Genomic DNA, 20,203 nt, shown 5'->3' on the forward strand with positions numbered 1-20,203 from the left:
CGAGCGACTCCAACAGCTGACGGAGCTGTTCGCTCAGAGGACCAGCGCAGACTGAAACCGTTTTCATCCCCAAACAAGAGCTCGGATGAAATGTTCCCACACCACACACAAAACCTGAGAGAGCAGCGTTCTGGAGCTCTCGGCCCGCTCAGCTGCTGAGCGGATAATTAAAAGGCATGTCAGTGAAGATCTGGACAGCAGCTGGAGGGCGGATCCTCAGCTCGCAGCTGAGAGGCCTGGAAGCTCTTCTGGTCCAAAGATGATCAAACCGCTCTCAAGACTGCTTCCAGAGCCGAGGGCAAGACCTGGTCACGGACCGGGCCGGGCGCCGGAAATCAGAGAGGGCCAGAGACGTTCACTGGAATGCAAGGCTTCTTCTTATGACTGATGCAAACACGCATTGTAGAGGCCGAAGCTTTAAACATGTCTGGGAAGCTGTCAGTCCAGTGCTAGGGAAGCTAGCCTCTGTTTGGAAGTTTGCAGGTTCAAATCCCAGTGCCTCACGTTTACCACTGAGCACCTGACGGCTCTGGCTAAAGGGGCGCTCGGTGTTCCTGGCGTTTCTTCCTCGCCTGAAGGAAAGACCCGTCACACACAAGTAAATCCTGGTTTTGCTTTGTTTGCAGTGAAAGAAGGAGGCCTGACGGATTACAGACTGAAAGAGGAGAAGTGGCTGCAGCTCAGACAACAGCTGAAGTCCGACATTAATCAGCCGTACAACATTTACTGCCTCCTCACTGCCACGCCGACAGAGCTGCAGCATGATAACTTCAAATGCATTCTATACAGTTATCTAGACATGAGTTTCAACTAATATTTCACCGAGAAATCAATCTGCTTCCAGGCTGGCGTTCTCACTTTCACATGTTCAGCTGACGTCCAAACCAAATGAGGCGGAAAGGAATTCTGTCAACTCATCACTGTCAAACAACAATAATAATAATAATACCGCCAGCTTTCTGTCACTCTTTCTCCCAGTAACTCCGGTCACTCGTTCATCCATGAAGTTCGCCCACGGCCACCGAGATGTCTCAACACGTTTGGCTGAAGTCTTCCAGGAAGGATTTGTAAGATTCGGGCTGACTCAGCAGGGCGTGAGAGGGTTTACCGTCTGAAGGAGGAAGCCACAACCATCCCACCTCGTCAGGATGAGAACGAAGAAGAGACTTCAGCTTTTTGTTATTACTGACCGACTGAGAGGGGTTCTGTTTATGTTCCCAGAGCATCTTCCTATAATTCACACTCTTCATTCTAATACTACTGAGACGAGCATAAACATGCATTATGGGCTTCCTGAAGCTGAATTTACGAGCATCGCTCTACAAACGACTTCTGACTAAAACCGTTTGAGTCTTTCTGTGTGAAAATGACAATAACAGTGTCTCAACAGAGCACTCTGGATTTGATTCATATTATGTAAATAATACCTATGAAACACTAATTTATGAGCGAAACTTCAAGCTCAGATCTTCTTTCTATTCTTGGATACCAGTGAAGAAGCAATCGCACCATAAACCCAGCATGAAACGAACCTGACCCGTTTTTCATTCTGAGCTGCCGTCATGTAGAGCGACTTGATAACCGGTGAGCAAACATTTACCGTCTCCACGTCGATCAGCAAACAAACCTTGAAATGTCCATCTATTAGAGTCCATTCATGAAAACTTGATGACAGAAAGCGTTTGTTTGCTTCCACTTCCTGTTTGCTGCTGATGAGGATTTGAGTCACGGCTCCTCATTAACCGGTCGGCCGCCCTCATTGTGTTATTCTGGTAACTAACATGGATTCACGTCTGTGACGTTGCGCATTGAAGAGACGGCTGTTTGTGACTCATCCGTTCAGTATTCATGTTGAACTGCAGACTAAGAACGTTCTCGTGGCACGCCGCTGCCTTCACGGTGCCCCATATACAAGCAGGGAATCCTGACATGCGTAAATTCGTTTGGAATGCTTTTTACGTCCCATGCTGGGAAAGAAGAAAGCACAGAACTGCACAGTGATGATTCACTTGGTCACTGGATTTATACTGAGAAGCTCCGAGCATATCAAATCAAAATGAATGAAATATCGTGTGGACTGCATATACAACTCACAATAATAATAAAATGTCACACCATAAATCCAATCAAGGAGTTAAAGAAAAAGAGGAAATATGTTTTTAAGGTCAGAAATGTTGGAATGCATCGTCTCCTCCAGAGCACTGGATGGAGGTGGGTGAGTTCGTGTTCGACTGATGGACAAAACAGGTGTTTTTACTGTGGTTTTTCCACAGGAAGCGCCGTTAAAGGCTACTTCCTGTCGGGCTCCGGCTCCTCGGCCAACTGCAAAACAGCAGACGAGCAGTTCAGGCACTCAGTGTGGAGCACTAAAGGTTACTACACGACTTCCATCCATCCATCCTCCACAGGATCCAACAGTATCCAGGGCTGCTGGTCTCAATCCCAGCTCACTATGAGCAAAAGCAAAGCACAGCGCTGACAGGTTCAATGACAGAAAACACACACACACACACACACACACCACACACACACACCCAAGGGTGGTTTATAGTAAATAACTAACCTAAAACCCATATTTTGGATTGGAGAAGGAACCCAAAGTACCTTGACCAAACCCACAGACAGACAAGGAAAACACACAATCGTATCACACAACAAACACTAAACCGGAGATCTGTCATTCACTGACCATCAGCGGCCATTTCTCCACAATGAATGTTGTTTTCAAATTATGAAAAAGAATGAGCAGCTGTTGAAGAAAGACAAAATAATCCAGCAAACTGGAGTCCGAGGCCACCGGAATGGGGACGGACCTAACTGAGGGACCAACCTGGTCCGCTATCTGTGAAGAGAGAGACCTTCCTCATTCATCCACAGTGTCCCAGTCTTGGTTCTTGCACCACTCTGTAATCCTTCAACTTCAGCTGTGGCTTTTCTAATTGTTTGCAGACGCGGCACACATCTCCACGCTGTGCTGTGGCACCGCTGATCACTTCCCTGTTTTACCACCAGCTACAGAGAAACTATCAAGTTTTTTTGCAGCTCTCCTGTGCGAGGCTGTGGATTTGTCCTCTCTGGTCCTCATGATCTTGGACGTCAGGAGTGACCACCTCTGTTTGGATATACTCGGATTCCAGTGTGCTGAGAGCACTCGGCAGTGTTTTCCTTCCAGCAGGCCGTGAGGCCACCTGCACGCCGCCATTTCTGCACATTCACTTTTTCTTTGAGCCCGGCTCGCCATTTACCGCCAGCACCTGGTCACTGGCGCTGCTACAGAGCACTGAGAAAACACGCCCGTTTCAGTGCAGCCACATGAAACAACAAGGAGGCTGCAAAAAAGAAAAAGCCTGGGATCTGAGACACTTTTAACCCCCCTGCTAGAACATAAACACACTTATCCTGTGCAGGCAAAAAAAGGATGAGTTCAAAGGAGAGTTGGAGAAGGCCTTTGAAAAGCAGCAACTTTGAAGTGAAGAAATTTGCACTTGATTTTCCTGTTTGGACTCATGTCTTTGTCAGCCGTCTTCCTGGGAATATTTTTAATCTGGCAGCGGCCATGTTGGGTCGCTGTCGGGAAGGCAGACGTGGTGAGAGGGTCCGTCGTGTGTTCACGTTGAGTGACGGGTTCCAGGTAGCGTTTCAACATTCTGCCAGTCAAACACTCTGCCCAGGTAAAAATGCACTCTCTCTCTCGCTCTTGTTCCTGAATGAGGAGGCCGTTTCGGGCAGTTTTTGGTTTCCAGAACAAAGGGACTGCGAATCCCACAAGCACAAGCTGTAATCTCAGTTATGCTTGCAGGGCAGCTTCCTTGTTTTCTCCTGGCCGAGTCGAACGTGCAGCATCCACAGAAAAAGGCAATGGGGTTTTGTCTGCCACTTCTGGTCGGGCATTTGTGGAGGCCCTGTGTCATCCAAAAAGCCCCAAAGTGGATTATTTGCTGTTTTGTTGATGAGAGAATGACTGTTGTTCCTGTTGTGTTTGTGTCTCTGTCGCTGTCGCTCCTCTAACGTTTAACCAATCAGGTGGAAACATGCAGTCCAGTAAATTACCTTACACAGGTCGTGATATTGAATCATTTTCATCTGTGATTTTTTTTGTTTTTTAGACATCACAAATGATGCTGAGAGTACATTTATTTACTGTAGAGATGCAAACAACAGCTGGTCATTTCTCTGACGGATCTATTTTTCTGCCAGCTGCATCTCTGTGGATCGTCCTCAGTGACCAGCGTTACCTGGGTTCTCTTTCACACCCATCATGTCAGTGGGAAAGGCTATTTTGGGGACTGCTACTATCCAGTATTAGTTTCCAGACCTTAAATAGGCTCAGAGCTCTCCTGGTTCCATCATCAGCGCAAAAAACTGAAGAACGGCAGCATAAATACATGAAAGGAGTACTTTAGGATGACTACAAATGAATCTTTTCAGGATGAAGCATGCAGTCCCAGAGTTCCACACGCCGTGAGCTCAAGCCAAAAGTTAAATGAACTCACTTTCGGATTTTGAAGGAGTCTGGCAGCCGGCTCACCGTGTTTTATTCCAAACTGTAACAACTGAGCAGCGCTCTGATTAACGTCTGCGCCTGGCTTCGTCTCCAGAGCGCTGGCAGCCGCTGCAAAGCCGCGGATTCTGGACGACTCAGACATTGTGAAATGGAGCATTATTGAATTGTAGAAGGTGGAAGAAAACAGCAAACAAAAACTAAACAACTGTTGTTCAGAAACAAGTGAAACTCCTGAGTGATTTTGAGTCAGAAATCAAAATGTTCAGTCGTGTTATCTGCAGCAGGCTCGCCCTAATAACCACGTCCTCCCAGCGCTGCTGTACCAACATGACCGTGTTTATCCCGCTGCAAAGACTGAACATCACCTCCACTTATGCATTGTCTCGCTCTGTTTAGAACCAAGCAGATTTCACAAAGTCAGCCCAGACCGCAGGAAACTCAGCTTTTTATTGAATAAAGCTGTTTTTTCCCCTCTCTTTAAGAGGTATTGGCTGAATGATGATCAGAAACAGCCTGTGTGGGCCGTGAAATGAAATGTACATTTTTCTTAATGGAAAAAGTTTAAAAGAAAGAAAATGCAAGATAGAGCAGATATAGTGGCGTTTAGAAGGAAGTTAAATCATGAAACGTGACTCTAAAGTCACGATCTGAACCGAATGCAGTGAAGCTGTGGCGGAATGAAAGCCTGGTCTGTGACTCATTAGTCCCCACAAACACGCATGCAGGGCGATTCGTCTCCACGGCTTCAACAAGCAAACAAGGCGACTCAAACTCACGTGAGGGGAGCGACTCTCAGCTCAAAGAGCCACGCTCCGGAGCGCTCTGCAGATCAGCAGTGACCCCATGCTGAACCGACGGGTGGAGACGGAGGGAACGGACAGACTTCAGTAAAAGCCCACCTGACCTACTTTCTGCTCTGTGTGTGTGTGTGTGTGTGTGCGCGCGCGTTAGGGAGAGAGCATGAGAGGGTAATTTGTGCACGTTTGAGGCCCTGTTTGTACAACTGTGTGAAAGTGAGTCCGTTGAAGAAAAGTTTGCACGTATGCAATTACACGCTTTTAAAAGTGTGCTTCCAGAGAGTGAACATCAGTGTGTGTGTGTGTGTGTGTGTGTGTGTGTGCGTGTGCGTGCGGCTGGCATTTGGCTCCCTGTTGCCATGTGCTGCCCAGCTGTGGTGGCCTGGCGCTGGGTTTGCAGACGGGCTGCAGTGGGAACGGTCAGAATATAAATACTGTCTTCGCCTCGCAGTCTTTCTTCTGGGACAAACAACAGACGCCTTGTTACACAGGGGAAAAAAAAGCATAGTTTACTCTCAGAAACATACAGAAGTTAAGGTTACGCGGCCTGAGAACATCTGCAGACACTTAAAGCGGGAATACATTCAGGAAAGAACGGTGTAGATAGATTTTAATGCACTTTTTAAACTGATGCAGGATGATTACAGGAGTCTGTTCAGGACTGAAAAGATAACGCAGCTTTGGGAGCCTGGTTCCTTCTTTGACTTCATTGTTTTGTTTTCCTGAAACAACAATGAAAAATTCAATGACTGTCTGAGGACAGACGGACAACAACAACTGCTGACTGAACATCTAACGTCTCTTCAGTCATTTTCACTTTCATTCTTTGTGTGGGCATCAAATTAATATTTCATCCAAACAGGATTTTCTTTTCAGAGTAACAAGTATTAGTTTAACATATGATTTACTTTAACACGGGATTTTAGGACACAGACCCTGATCATGAGCTTTAAAGTCCAAATGTTGTAGTCGGCAAAGCAGAAGACTGTAAAGAACTTTGTCCCCAGGCCACTGACTGTCCTGGGAAGACAGTCATGTGCCGAGGACGACAAAGACGGCGCTGTTCCAGGCCAGGAATCACTGGAAAGCTACAACCGTGTGAAAATTAACTTTAAACTCCCAGCGTGTCGAAAACAAATCCCAAAAACAGGCCGGAGGAACACCCGCCTGATGACGGCTAACGAGAAACAGCAGCTCCGGAAAGAAACCCTCAAAAGTGAAACTCTGTTTCTTTGTATTTGGATTTAAAAGCGGAGCTGAGAGGTTCTTCGATCCAGTAAAGACTACTATGAAGGTTTAATCTCTGAATTGCTACCCATGTTACACTGTGAAGCCAAACAACATTTGGTGTTAAGATCACGTGCACTCTGAGAGGAAGGTCAGGGGATCCGCCGGGATCTGGTCACCAGACCAGAACCTCATTCACAGCAAACTTTAGGGAACATAACAGATCTCGTGGATATGTTCTCAACATAAATGATAAAATATAGTTTATGTCCACTCTGCAACTTTTTGTAAACTTCTCTGGTACGGTGCACTAAAACCTCAACGGCTACAAACCATTTAATCACGGCGTATTTCTGTTTTTGTGCAGCGAACAGAAACAGTGAAGCGTGAACGCTTTTCCCTGGTTGCTGTTTCTTGCAGGGTTACTTTCTGTGCGTTAATTACATGAACTGACAGTGAAGCTCAGCATCCAGACCGCCTGCTGTGTTTACATGTCAGAGGACGTCGAGCAGGCAGGAAACACTGTCCTGAACAGGCTGCTTGGTGTCGTTTCTCTTTAACCTTCTCCCTTGCAGACGTCAGCTTTCGCTATCAAAATGAAGCGTTCAAGACGTTCAGCCGGGTCCAGCTTCCACAACAGGACCTCAGAGTGGACGGCTCACAGACGGCAATTTCAACTTCATAACAATGTAAGTCTGCATTAAAGGAAGCACTAAATTAATCAATATGCTTCGACTTGAACATAAAGAAATGGAGAGTACCGAGAGAGGAGTTAAACTCTGCCACTTGAATAAACACAGGATAAACTTTATCTGCCTGCTGATAAAGACTTCCAGAAGAAACAATAACTCTGATCTGGACTCTAATCTGAAATAACATTTCTTAAAGACATTCTGCTGCTAATCTTTACTCGGGGTTTAAAATTGTGTCACCATGTAATTCTAATGAACTTAACCTTGAAGCTGTCAAACATCTCAAACAGTAAACACATTATAGATCAGCAGGAGAACTCCGCATGGACCTCTACCATCCTGACTGAAACCGGATGGGCTGCACTGAAAAGAAAAGAGAAATCAATCAGCCACATTAAATCAGACCGTTCATGAGGCGACTCCTCAGCCTTCACTCAGACCTGCACTACAAATACTCCGATGGGTGTAAGTCCAGACAGTCGTCCTCCGAGTGGAGTCCAGCCTCACAAGGTAGCAGGGTCGCATGAGAAGGAGCTAATTACTGGAAATGGGATGTTTAGCTTTTTGGGTTGTGCCGAAGCTGTGCTTGTGTTGCGTTCTGCTGTGTGTGTATGTGTGTGTGTGTGTGTGTGTGTGTGTGTGTGTGTGTGTGTGTGTGTGGACAGGGTTTCCAGGAAGCCGTGTTCAGCTCAGTGTAGGATCAGATAACCTTCCTCCTACTCGTCTCTCTCAGATGTGATCAGAATCGGGGCTGTGTTTCTGAAGCATGCAGGATAAAACCTCCTCCCGTTATTTAAACCACAGTCTTAACGCCGTATCTTAACCCCGTGCTTTGTTCCGGCGCCTCTCACTCAGAGTGTGGACTAAACACCGGCTCAGCTCGACCAGCCTGAGAACATGTGACCCGGTCCGATCTGCCGGAGCTTCTGAATCTGAAGCAGATCCCGAGGGCTCCGGCTGTCAGCCTCACACGGGGAACAGGTCTGAAGTCTTCCAGCCCCGGTTGCTGGACTGAAGCGAGAACAGGTCAACAACTCACCAAAACTATTGCTACATTCCAGTTATTAGGCATTATGCTTCACTTAAAATAAAAACTGGTCTCTGAAGTCAGACTCTGTCTCTTCAATATTTTATTACAAGAATCCCAAAATATTATCCTCACGTTAAAAAGGAAAAGCTCCGCAGGTGTAAAGCTGCCTTTCATCATGGATGAATTATAAACTGCAAAAACAAAAACCATTAAAAGCAACAAGACAATCGCAGAACGTCGAGTTGATCCCTCTTTTGTCTTCGTTTGACCGGCTTGGTGAGAATAAACTGGAAAACAGATCCTGACTTGCCCCGAGAGAAACCAGCTGATGGTTCAGATTATTGCTATCACACTTTTCCCCTGAGTTTTTTCTGTTAATCAGATAAAGATGATAAATACTATTTTCCAGGTAAATTGACCATCTTATTCAGAAAAGGAAAAAAGAAATCCTTTTGCCAACATCACTCCTTTCACATTGTTTTTAGTCTAAATATGTCGATAAACTAATCTTGAATTTTGTGTTATTTACAGTGAAGAGTTTTTAATAAGAATGAAATTAATTCAAAATTTGAAAAAATATACATTAAACAATCTCTTTAATGAACGACTGAAATGTTCTGACAGAGAAAACTGGATGACTTTGCAGGGATGTTTATCTCAGCATGTTGTGAAACGTCTCGTCAGTGATCCTCCAACGCGGGTCAGACCTGGAACTTTCTGCTTTTTTAATTGAGCATTTCCTCAGCGGGGAGCTGCGACTCGGCGGGACGCCGACGGATTAGCGTCGCACTGGAAAACCTGCCTGGCTGGATTCTGAGACATCATCTCTGCAGCCGTCCAACCAGAACCGACCCCTCTGCACAGGTACGCCGTCACCGCCGCCGTGTGCACGGCCCAGCGACTCCCAGGGAAAACATGCAGACACACCAGAGGACTGACGGCTTTTCACATTACTATAATAGAGTTCTGCTTTACTGCACACAGACGGGGTCATGAAGGGGTCAGAGCACTGCAAAGGCCACAGAAAGAAAGAAAAATACCATCTCCATCTTTGGAAACGCAAGCTAGCCGTTCAGATACAGCTTAGAATTTGTACTTAACTCTTTACATGTAAATGTGATATTGATATTTGATTATATTGTAAAGTAATCCCCTCCAGGCACAACACCGCCCACCAGGCACAGGGGTTTGTCCTGATTTTTTTGAGTAAAGATGCATGTTTTTTTTGTAATTTTTAAAAAATATTTTCTCATTTATTCCTCGATGGCTGCGTCTCAGCAGTTTCTGCCTATCGCGCATTCTTAATGAGACTTCTGCAAATCAGCACACACACCGACACACACACACACACAGAGTTGGACAGAGTGAGAGGTTAGGAAGTGTGAGGATCCAAAGGAATGCATCAGACAGGAAGTCTGAACTTAATAAAAGCCAGAAAGGGGAGGAAGACGGAGATGAAGAGACAGTGAAGATAAAGAGTTATGGATGAGAGCATGAAAGGTCGAACGGCAAGCATGAAAAAGAAACGAGTAATCATCCACTACCACTGAAGCATCAGGGTTGTCTACAACTTACTGATCTTAATAAAAAATCGTGACACAGTGAGGTTTTTTTGTTCTTCTCATTTTGTGGGGATGTTCAGAGCCTCAGTGGTTTCAGTTTGTTTTCACGTCGTCACAACGTGCACTTTCATTTTCAAGAGTTGATGTCAAACATGAGATTGAGGTCCTTTTATTTAAAGCAATAATCCAAGTCTCATTAATAACGGCAGCTTGTATGAATTTCAACATTCATATTTTCTTAAATAAAATCATTTTCACCTAGATTTATGGGACTCTGCCATTATCTGGGTTCTTTAGTAAGATGCCACTGCCAGACTTTCCAGAAAAAAGAGCTTATGATCTTATTTTCTGCTTTCAACTTTGTTAAATCTCATTGTGAAACACTTTGAGACTTCAGTCACTGTGGTTATTCACGAATCAATACAGCAAAGGAAAGACTTCAGAATCTCAAAGCCATAATGCCAAATTCAATTGATATCTATTGCATTTGCACCTCTGTTGTGCAAAACAAAAAAAGCCAAAGCCGTGAGCGAGCGAGGAGAGGTTAAGGAGATTGGACGTGTTAGGAAATCAAATGACAAACCAAATAAAAGACGATTTTAATTCTAATCCTTAAATTCTAATCCTCAGACTGATGTTTGGAAACATATGTGAGCTCCGCCGTCTCCTCGGCTCGTCTGAGCCACACAAAGGCCGACCTGCAGCCTCACGGCACAGAAGCATAGATTAACCTAAAAACCACGGCAAGAAGCAGACGTGACAACAAAAAAAATACAGGACAGCGCAGTGGAGATCAAGTCCAAACCATCCCATCGGCACTGAGGGCTTCCTGTCAGCCATGTTGGTTTCTGCTCAACCGTTTTTGGGTGTTCAAGGCTTTCAGATTCTCCTTGCTCCAAAATAACTCAGACATTTCTCAGCTGAAGGCACATATTTTAAGGCTAATTCCACAAAATTCCCTGAATCTTTTTCTTAGAATAGCTATGCTCACCTCCAGCAACTGCTTAAAGATCCTTTTCCTGCAGCTTTGTGCTCGTTTAACAACCGCCGAGAAGGAAACTGAACGCTGCTGCACGCGGGCCAGGTGTCAGATTCTCTGCTGACGTGTGGAGCTCCAGGACAGCGAAAAGTGACGATCTTCAGACGAAGCCTGGCCAGGACAGACACTCTCCTCTCAGATATCTCAGGACTGGTTCTCCCGGCGAGCTGCTCATTAAGATGATGAATTTAAGCAGCCGGTGGAGGGAATAAAAATAAACAGGTTTCCTGTCTGGAACTGCAGGCCCGGGACTTTGTTTGATTTCCCACAGTCACAGTTGCCCCTCTGCCCTATATACAGTCCGTCTAGCGCAGGGAAACCAGTCTGAGCAGTGCAGGCGGCTCTGGCTGGCGTCCAGAGTGTTTGCCTCCTTGAGTAAGTGTTATTTTAGCAGCGGCATAAAAAAAAGCAAAAGGCGAAGCGAGCCAGCGGGCTCGGCTGGAGCAGCAGGATGTTAGAATGATGCAGCCCTTCTCTCTGCGACAGAGATGCTGCTTTAAGATTGAGCCAAAAGATGATGTTACGATCTAAACCTGTTTTCTGAGCGTGGGTGCAGGAAACAGACACTGCGTGTATTTATGTCTCAGATTCCGACCAGTCAAGGTGACCTGAAGACACTCTTCAGCTCCGTCTGCAGGAATCCAGGCTGTGCGTTCTCAGCAGTTGTCTGGCAGGACAACAGGCAGCGGGGGCCGTGTGGAGACCACAAAACGACAAATCTGCAAGCGGTTTAAATTCCTCCCCGCTCCTTCTGGCCGCCTCGCAGGTGTCAAGTTTCAGCTCCGAAACCGGCTGAGGAGAAACAGAGGGAGCGGGGAGCCAATCGGCCCGACTCCCCAGTTTGAAATGGTCGTTACAGCCCAGAAACATAAAATGGGGAGGGCCTCCGTTATGTGCGGCGAGCCAATTAATGTCTGTGATTGGGCGGTTAGGCTTTATGGGTTTAATGGGAAAAGCAGGCGGCTGAAGCTTATGGCCGAAGAAGCAAAGAAAAAAAAAAAACCTTTTTAAGTAAAACTGCTTCATAGCAGCCAAGATCACATCCTGGTGGGATTATCCTGAAAGAAAAACTCATTTCCAACCATCATCCACCAGGTGAAACCACAGATACAACCGTCCTACTGGTTCACGCTCCAAGATCATTTGTCTTGGATGGTTTATTTTAAATAAATGCAATAAAAGTAATAAACGCAACACGGCTCTTCAAACTTCGGCGAGAATAAACTTAGTTTTTAACAAAAGCATACAGACTTCCACTGTCCTGGGTCGGTATATACATCATCCTAACTGAAGCCATGGCTCGTTTCCATGAGGCCGTCAAACTGATACCAGAAGCTGCGAAATTCCGAGCTGGAGAACAAAGGAAGAATGTTTTAGAACAGCGTTTATGTTAACCACAAACAAGTGTAGTCACACCTTCCAGCGTATGCAGATGACTGAACAGCTGTAGTAATCCGAGGTCTCTCCCAGGCAGTGAGGCAGAAATAATGTGCAGATTAATACGATTATCAGCGGAGAAAGTCCAGAGGGTTGTGACTGCAGTTGTGTTAATAACACCAAGTGAAATGGAAGCAGTGTTAAGTTTATGCTGAGTGATAAGAGTAAGAGAAGTTCTGGAAAATTCACAGTGAACTCTGACGCATGGCTTATTTAGATTCCAATAGTTTCTTTTTAAAAATCTACTCAACTTAAAGGAAAGAAAAAAAGATTATTGTCAAGCGTTGACACGAAGAAGGAGCGTTTATCGTGTTTAAAAATAAAAGTGATCCAGGCTTAATGTGGTTTTTCATTTTACAGGCCGTGTTCAGAAGCAACCTGCTAAACGTGTCTGCTCCAACGCTTCTTCCTGGCGTGGCTCTCCAACGCTGCTGCTGCTAAATAAATTTACACACTGAACACACACACCTCGAGGCAGAGCCGCCGCCGATTGGCGGACAGGTGAATCCGAGCGCAGCGCACACCCACTATATCAAATAAAAACAAAGCCTTAACGTCTCGGGCTGAACCGGCTGACTCGGCTGTGTCAACACACGCGAGCTCACGCTCCGCCTCCGTCCTGCTGCCTCGGAGGGCAAACAGTCCTCCGCCGACTGCTGATTGGCTGTCATAAAGCTGAAGACCGGCCAATCGCAGGCAGACTGACGGGGATTCTGTTCGGCCTGCAGGGCGTCTGCTGGTGAAACCTGAACAGAGACCTGTCCCGTCCTGACTTCAGGACGCCGACGGCGCTTTGTGACAACCTGTGATCATCAGCTCTATTCCAGAATCAGCCAGAAACAGAACTATGAAATCAGACAGGAGGCATGTCAACGGAGGACAGATTCAGAAACCCCTCGTTCACCCATACACAGGTCTCCCCTGTCTAAACTGAAGCACAGTTCCACATCTTTTTGTTTTTTAGTTGACATCCCATCAGGATGTAGAACGGCTGACGACTGATAGTCGTTGCAGAGGAAGAGAGATTCACGTTTCAAGAAAATGACCAAGTGATGAAAATCAGCCTGGATTTGGAGGCTCCTCTGTATTTATAGTCTCTGGGCTGGTCGAGGTCCAGACCGTCACTGTTATGGCTGCAGCTCGGTAATTAGAGAGGAGAAAGCCCCTGCTGGAGGACGGTTCACCGTCAGCACATCGCCGGAGCTGCAACAGTCCAGGCCTTTGTGTTTCCTCGGCTCGGCTCAGAGCAGGGAGACGACCCTGCTGGAGGCTTGAAATGCAAAAATAGGGATGAAATGAGACAGCTGTAATAACTAACGACAGGTTAAAAGCAGAGCGTTAACACTTCAGCTCCCCGCCACAGCTGGTTCAGCCACGACAGACGTGCTGAAAATAACACACTCCTTAAGGCCGCTGCATTTGGCCAGTCTCTAGGTCAGTGTGTCAACGAAACATTCCCTCTGAACCCCAGGAACTCTCCAACCGAGCTCTCCTTCATCTTCAGGAAATCCATGATTCACCAAATTACTCCTGAGAAAGTCACACCTATTGGAGGGAGGATGTTTGAACACCATTCCTTCATTAAAACTACCGAGTCATGAATGAAAGGATAAATAATATGGGAGCCTGCTGATGTAGAGCAGCAGGGAAACTCATTGTAGTTCAGAGGCTACATAAAGACCCAAAGTCATCCGGGGTGGGCTGTACTGCTGAACCAGCAGCTTAATAATCTTTAAATTTAAACTTTAACATTCTTCTTTGTTGCCGTGTAAGTAGAAGCTTTTAAAAAAAGTCTGTTTTTTGCAAAATGTTTAATCCAGAAAAGGCCTACTTTCACAACATAAAGCTGAGTTTAATTATACTTTCTGGTGCAAAATTCAGTGAAATGCCCAAAAACTTTGTAACACTGCTGCATTTTGCATACATGTTTTTACACATTTATCCAAATATGGAAATAGAAAAAGTAGGCCTGATGCTTTGTGAGTAATTTGCATCAATAAACCTTGTCCATACAGTCAGACTAAACCTAAAGAACCTTTTTGTTAAAACCTTGGTGGCCTTCATTAGCACGTTGCTTCTGCCTCCATCCTTTCATCCAGCAGCTCTCGGTGCTTCATCTTAACTGCCTTCAGGACAACACGAAGCCCGCCGATTTCCGTCCCGGCTCGCATTCCTCTCTGCTCACTCTGCTGAAGCCGCTCGACGTTCCTGTCGAATGCCCTTTTCTTTAAAGACTGGGCTCTTTGTCTCAGCTGCGATTAGCTGGCAGATATAAAGCCGGCAGGCTGATATTTGAGACTATTGTGCTCGCCTGCCGGCTTCTGGCACCGAGACTTATTCCCTTTCTTCAGCGGGAGCCGAGCCGAGCCGAGCCGAGCCGAGCCGCCAGATGTACGGCGCACTCGTCATGAGACCAGCAGCAGGAAGCACTGCTGCAGCTCCGTGTTTGTGTTGGTCAGGCTGAACGCTCACGAGCGCAGCGAGCGTCCTGACCTCTTCCTCCACTGATCCTCAACATGCATGAGCACCAGGGAGATATCTGGCTAACCCTTCAGCGTCAGGCTCCTCTGTGGAACTGCTCACCGCTCAAACTGGTTTTGAATGGCTTTCAACCAGCTCATTTTCTTCTTCCCTGAGCCGATCTGTCAGTGAAACTTCAGCTCCAGTGATGACAGGGACTCCTGAAGACCAGCGGCTCCAACAGAAGGGAAACACTGGAGGGAGACTCAGGTGCTGCTGCTACCTGGCCGCCGCCGCCGCCGCCGAGGCGTGGGTACTGCTGTCGAAACGCCACCACGCTTTGCTCATGAGCCATGAGTCAGTGGAGGATTTACACAGCCGGGTGCTTCACACATGCTGTACTTTATCATAGTGCTGCTTCACCCAGGAAACACACACACACACACACACACACACACACACACACACACACACACACACACACACACACACACACACACACACACACACACCTCAAAAACACATTCATACCTGGAGTTCCTTCCAGGCTCATGAAACATGATATAAGTAACTTGATTTTTCTCTTTTTTTTTTTTAATTAATCGATGAAAGGCTTCAGGTGGACAAGCCTTTAAATTCCTGTTTTATCTTCATTTCTTTGATGGTCCCACAGAATCATTGGTTTAAACTCTGGGTAAAGTGAAGTAGGTTTGCCCACACAATAGTTTAAAAACTAGAAAAATGTCATCATGAGGACAAAACAAAACGACCAAGTATGATTAAAACACACTGACAGGACTATGATTAATTCCACACCTGAATGAAATAAGTTGAAGCAAACTTTCACTGAGTGAAGCCACAGCAGGACCAGGGCCTGGAGTCCACAGCCTCATGAATTAACTGAAAGTGACTGAAGAGAAGATCAGAAGGGAAAATCCCCCAGAGCGCCTCAGATCGCTCACCCTTCAGCAGGGACTGTCTGCCTCTGGCAGAGACTCGCGTTCAAACTTCTATTAATAGCTTTTCGGGATTTATTTGTGGAGGAAACCAGAAAAAGAGGTGCGGAAATACCAGAGACCCACTGGGACCGAGTCCAGCCCCCATCAGACCAGAACAGACCTGACGACTCCAGCACGCGCTCACAGCACAGGACGCCTCATGAATGGATGAATGGATGAATGGACCCATCACTGAGTTTATGTTGGACCCGAGGAGCAAACTTCATTTACAAACAACAGTTTAACTCATAATCATCACATGAGTGATTAAGATGATTTCAGCTGAAGAAAGTAAACAATCAACCAGACTGAAGACGATCCAGAGGGTGAGAAAGGAGCAGGTTTTACAATTTACCTCTGTGAAGAAGTTATCCATCGCCTCGTTACTTTAATCCCCGGGGATTCACTGTCCAGTCACTCCGACTCATGTGTTGTTCGTGGGATTCCCAGCAGAAAACAACAAAACAAAACAATACATAAAAATAAGAAGAGGAGGAGAGGCGCTGCGGACCCGGGGTTTCAGTGCATCCTCTCCGGCTGGCTCTTCTCTCTTTTGTTGCATGAGTTACTCCTGCAGGAGAATCTCAGTAAAACCCGGCCGGTTCTCCTCCAGGAGCCCGGGACACCGGGACCCGGGCCGGTTCCGTCTGACCCGCTCTCCGCCGAACCGGAGGAAAGCTGGAGAGGAGCGAAGCGACAGGAGAGGACGGGAGGACGGGAGGACGCCGGGCAAAGTTTAGAGACGCTCACTTCACTTCAGTCACACCGGCGGACAACAATCCCGAAGCTCCGCCCCCTGTCCTCCTCCCCTCCTCCTCCTCCCCTCCTCCTCCTCCTCCTCCTCTTCCTCCTCCTCCTCCCCTCCTCCTCCTCCTCCTCCTCCCCTCCTCCTCCTCCTCCTCCTCTTCCTCCTCCTCCTCCCCTCCTCCTCCTCCTCCTCCTCCCCTCCTCCCCTCCTCCTCCTCCTCCTCCCCTCCCCCTCCCCCTCCTCCTCCTCCTCCTCCTCCTCCTCCTCCTCAGCCTCCTGTCTCTCTGCCTCCTCCTGCTGTCAGCACTGAGGGATGTCAAACATACGGCCCGCGGAACACAATCAGCCTGCAAGATCTGCTTCCCTATCACAAGGAAAAAGAAGAAGAAGAAGAAGAAGAAGAAGAAGAAGAAGAAGAAGAAGAAGAAGAAGAAGAAGAAGAAGAGGAAGAAGAAGAAGAAGAAGAAGAGGAAGAAGAGGAAGAAGAGGAAGAAGAAGAAAAAACTCTTCCTTATTAAAGGTTCCCAACTTTTCCCCTTCACTGAATCAGTCACTCAGTTCCTTCACCTGACTCTAGAAAAACTGAAACAGACTGAAGACATTAGATCGACTATCATACTCTGATAACGCCGCATTACAAGCCCTGTTTACACGACGATGCTTTCAAGTGAAAACTGTAAAAAATAAAAAATAAAAAAAAACATGCATTTTGGGCGTCGGTTTACGAAACGATGGCGCGTGAAGGTGACTGAAACCTCATCTTGAAATGCTTGAACTGAAAAAGGGGAAAATCACAGCTTTTTTTTAAACTGCTGCTACAGCACAAGGCACGACTGCAGAAGTAAATAGTTTTGCTCATGTGTTAGTAGGTCAGTCATGCTAACAGCCACCTGCAGAGTTTGATTACCTCTGGATCACTCTGACATACAGCTGAGAGTCACTCAGAACAGCAATTCAATCTTGTACTCTGTAGTCCCTGCCGTTGTTCATGTTTATGGTGTTGCATTACAAAAACAAGCAACAGCACCCACTAGTGGCCATAAAACCATGATTTCAGTATTCCTGCTTTTCACTGTTAAATGTTTTCAAAATATTGCTGTAACAGTGAAACTTTTCTAAAATGAAAACACAGAAACGACATATTTTCTTTTGAAGAGTTGCCCTGTAAACATGTCCTCTGTTCATATAGCCTTAACTCTGACCCTCCTCTGACCCTCCTCTGAACCCCGACATGACCAGGACTCCAGGGACGTCCATCCACCGCCTGTCTCTCCTGTTCAGGCCAGTGGACCAAACTGCTCAGCAGCAATGGAGCCAGTGCCTTTACAAACCTGACTCTGAACAATTAAAGATAATAATCAGGAGCTCAAACTGATGGTTTACTGTAAACATTGTGGATCGACTCTTGAGGTGTGAAGCTGTTAGATCTCCACTGATCACTGTTGAGATCGGAGATGTTGGACTCCAACTGGAAACCTCCCAATGCTGACCAGCTTAGAGCACTCAGTGCAAGGTGTAATGTAATCTGTGCTATGAAAATAATATGGACGTATGAAGGGACAGGTTAAATGATGCTCCAATCCACAATTTAACCCATTTTAGAAAGAAGAAAATCACTGTGGCAGACGGGATTTGGACATTGCACTTTTTTTTTTTAGATTTCAGTTTGTTCATTATTTTCTTTTTTAAAAAGTAGATGAAATGGTTTGTTAAACTTTCAAGTTTTTGTGTACTTTTGGACTAATTTGTATTTTCTTTAATCCATCTGAAGTAAAATTAGCGAGACACCACTGGTTTAGAAGTACAAACTGACAGATCCAACAAACACAGTTAGAAAATGTTCAAGCAGCAACAAAATCAATCAGTAACATCTTAGCCATTTTTAAAGTTGCCAGTAAATCTTGATTCACTGTTTTCACTGAAAACGCAAAAAGCAACCTCAAAACGTTGAACCGTCAAATGCATTAACGCTCGCAGCATATCTGCTTCCCGTTTTTTGTTATTTACACCATATCATGATCCACAGCGCTACTTCAACACTTGCACAGCAAACCCATCAATCTGTACACAACTTCTCCTGATCATCATGTGAAATAGCTAAAAGTGCAAAAAGTTAGAAAGTGAACTGCTGATTAGCTCTCTCCCCTCACAGTGGGGATATTCCTGGGTTTTTTTCTTTTTCTTTTTATATTCCTGGTTCATTGATAGACCTGGGTTCTTTTTGTTGTGTGGATTTTATGGAACGTCCTTCTGCAGCAGAGCTGCTTCTTCCTCCCACAGTCCAAAGACATGCATGTTAGGTGAACTGGTGTTCCAAACTGACCAGAGGTGTGTGTGTGTATGTGTGTGTGTGTGTGTGTGCGTGTGTGTGTGTGTGTTCTTGTATTTCTATCCTTGTTGGGGCCAAATTTCCCCACAAGGATAGCAAAACGTGGAACGACGTGCCTTGTGGGGACCTTTTTCCGGTCCTAAGTAGGAGAAACAGTGTTTTCTTGACCATGTTGTTGTTACTGAAAAAAGTAAAAGTGCAAAAACATTTCTTTAGGGTTAGGCTTTGTTGTGGTGTGGGTTAGGGTTAGGGTAAGGGTCAGGGTTAGGGGCTAGACATGAATGGGAGTCAATGGACGGTCCCCACAAGGATAGAAATACAAGACTGAGCGTGCATGTGTGTGTGTGTGTGTGTGTGTGTGTGTGTGTGTGTGTGTGCGTGCATGCGTGTGTGGTTGTCGGTCTCTGTACTGTGATTGGCTGGCGACCCGTCCAGGGTTAATCTCACCTTTCACCTGTAATCAACGGAGGTCGGCTCCAGCGCCCGGTGCTCTTTTTTTGGACAAATCTGTGTTGAAACTGGACAGATGAATGTTTTGTAAAGCAAAAACGAAACAAAAAAAGTGCTTTTTGAAAAAGTTTATTTGTGTAAAGGAATGTGATGGCATACTTTCCTGTGATTATCCAGTTCCATTTGTATTGATCTAGGCATGCTCCAGGGCCGCAATAATTCAAACATCTTCATGCCTGTTTATCTTGAAAGAGTTTGTGGGATTAGATGTTTGGGTTTGGGAACATTTTAACAATCGATCAAACTTCCATGAGTTCCGGTGCTTTCATTTCTGATTTCACTGTTGTGTCAAAGCCTAAAGACTATTTTCAAGTTGCTTTTTCACAATTGCAAGATTCATTTCTCTGACATGTTTTGCACTGTGTGCTGAAAAATCACTTTATGCAGATGATGTTGCTGTATTTATCACATTAATGTCAGATCCAATTTTAATATGGAAAAACAATCTTGATTACTTTTATTCTTTGGTATGTTAAATAGAGTTTTTTCTAACTTTTACTACCAAAATAGGTATTTTTTTGTTTTAAAAACACTTAATAGCTCAAAAGTGTTTGTCTTTTTTAAATTCGCAGTGACACAAAACATAACAAGTGAAACATGTAAGAAAAACATGTCAGTAATGAAAGACTGACAGAATCAGTGTTCTTTTTGTGTTTCTGTTTGTGGCTGGCGGGGAGCTTGTTGAGGAGCTTGTTGAGGAGCTTGTTGAGGAGCTTGTTGAGGAGCTTGTTGAGGAGCTTGTTGAGTTTCTGAGACTCGGTGCGGAGCAGCAGTGTGTATAATTTGATAATGAGCTACGTGGTTAAGCATTAACATTCCAGCCATAGGTTAACAACACCAAGCCCTCACATCTGCTTGCATGCATGTTTG

The 20,203-nt window shown here is 45.7% G+C and overlaps 1 protein-coding gene across 1 annotated transcript in view; it reads right to left on the reverse strand.

Moving 5' to 3' along the window:
* myo10 (myosin X) overlaps nt 1-16,506 on the reverse strand; it is an 88,359-nt gene extending 71,853 nt beyond the window's left edge. The window contains 1 exon segment of the mRNA XM_030114890.1: nt 16,102-16,506. Within this exon segment, the coding sequence (XP_029970750.1) occupies nt 16,102-16,122 (21 nt within the window). The 5' untranslated portion in view covers nt 16,123-16,506.
* Between the last annotated feature and the right edge of the window lie 3,697 nt (nt 16,507-20,203).

Source organism: Salarias fasciatus, chromosome 18 (genome assembly GCF_902148845.1).
Source record: "Salarias fasciatus chromosome 18, fSalaFa1.1, whole genome shotgun sequence".
In the NCBI taxonomy this organism is placed as follows: Eukaryota; Metazoa; Chordata; class Actinopteri; order Blenniiformes; family Blenniidae; genus Salarias; species Salarias fasciatus.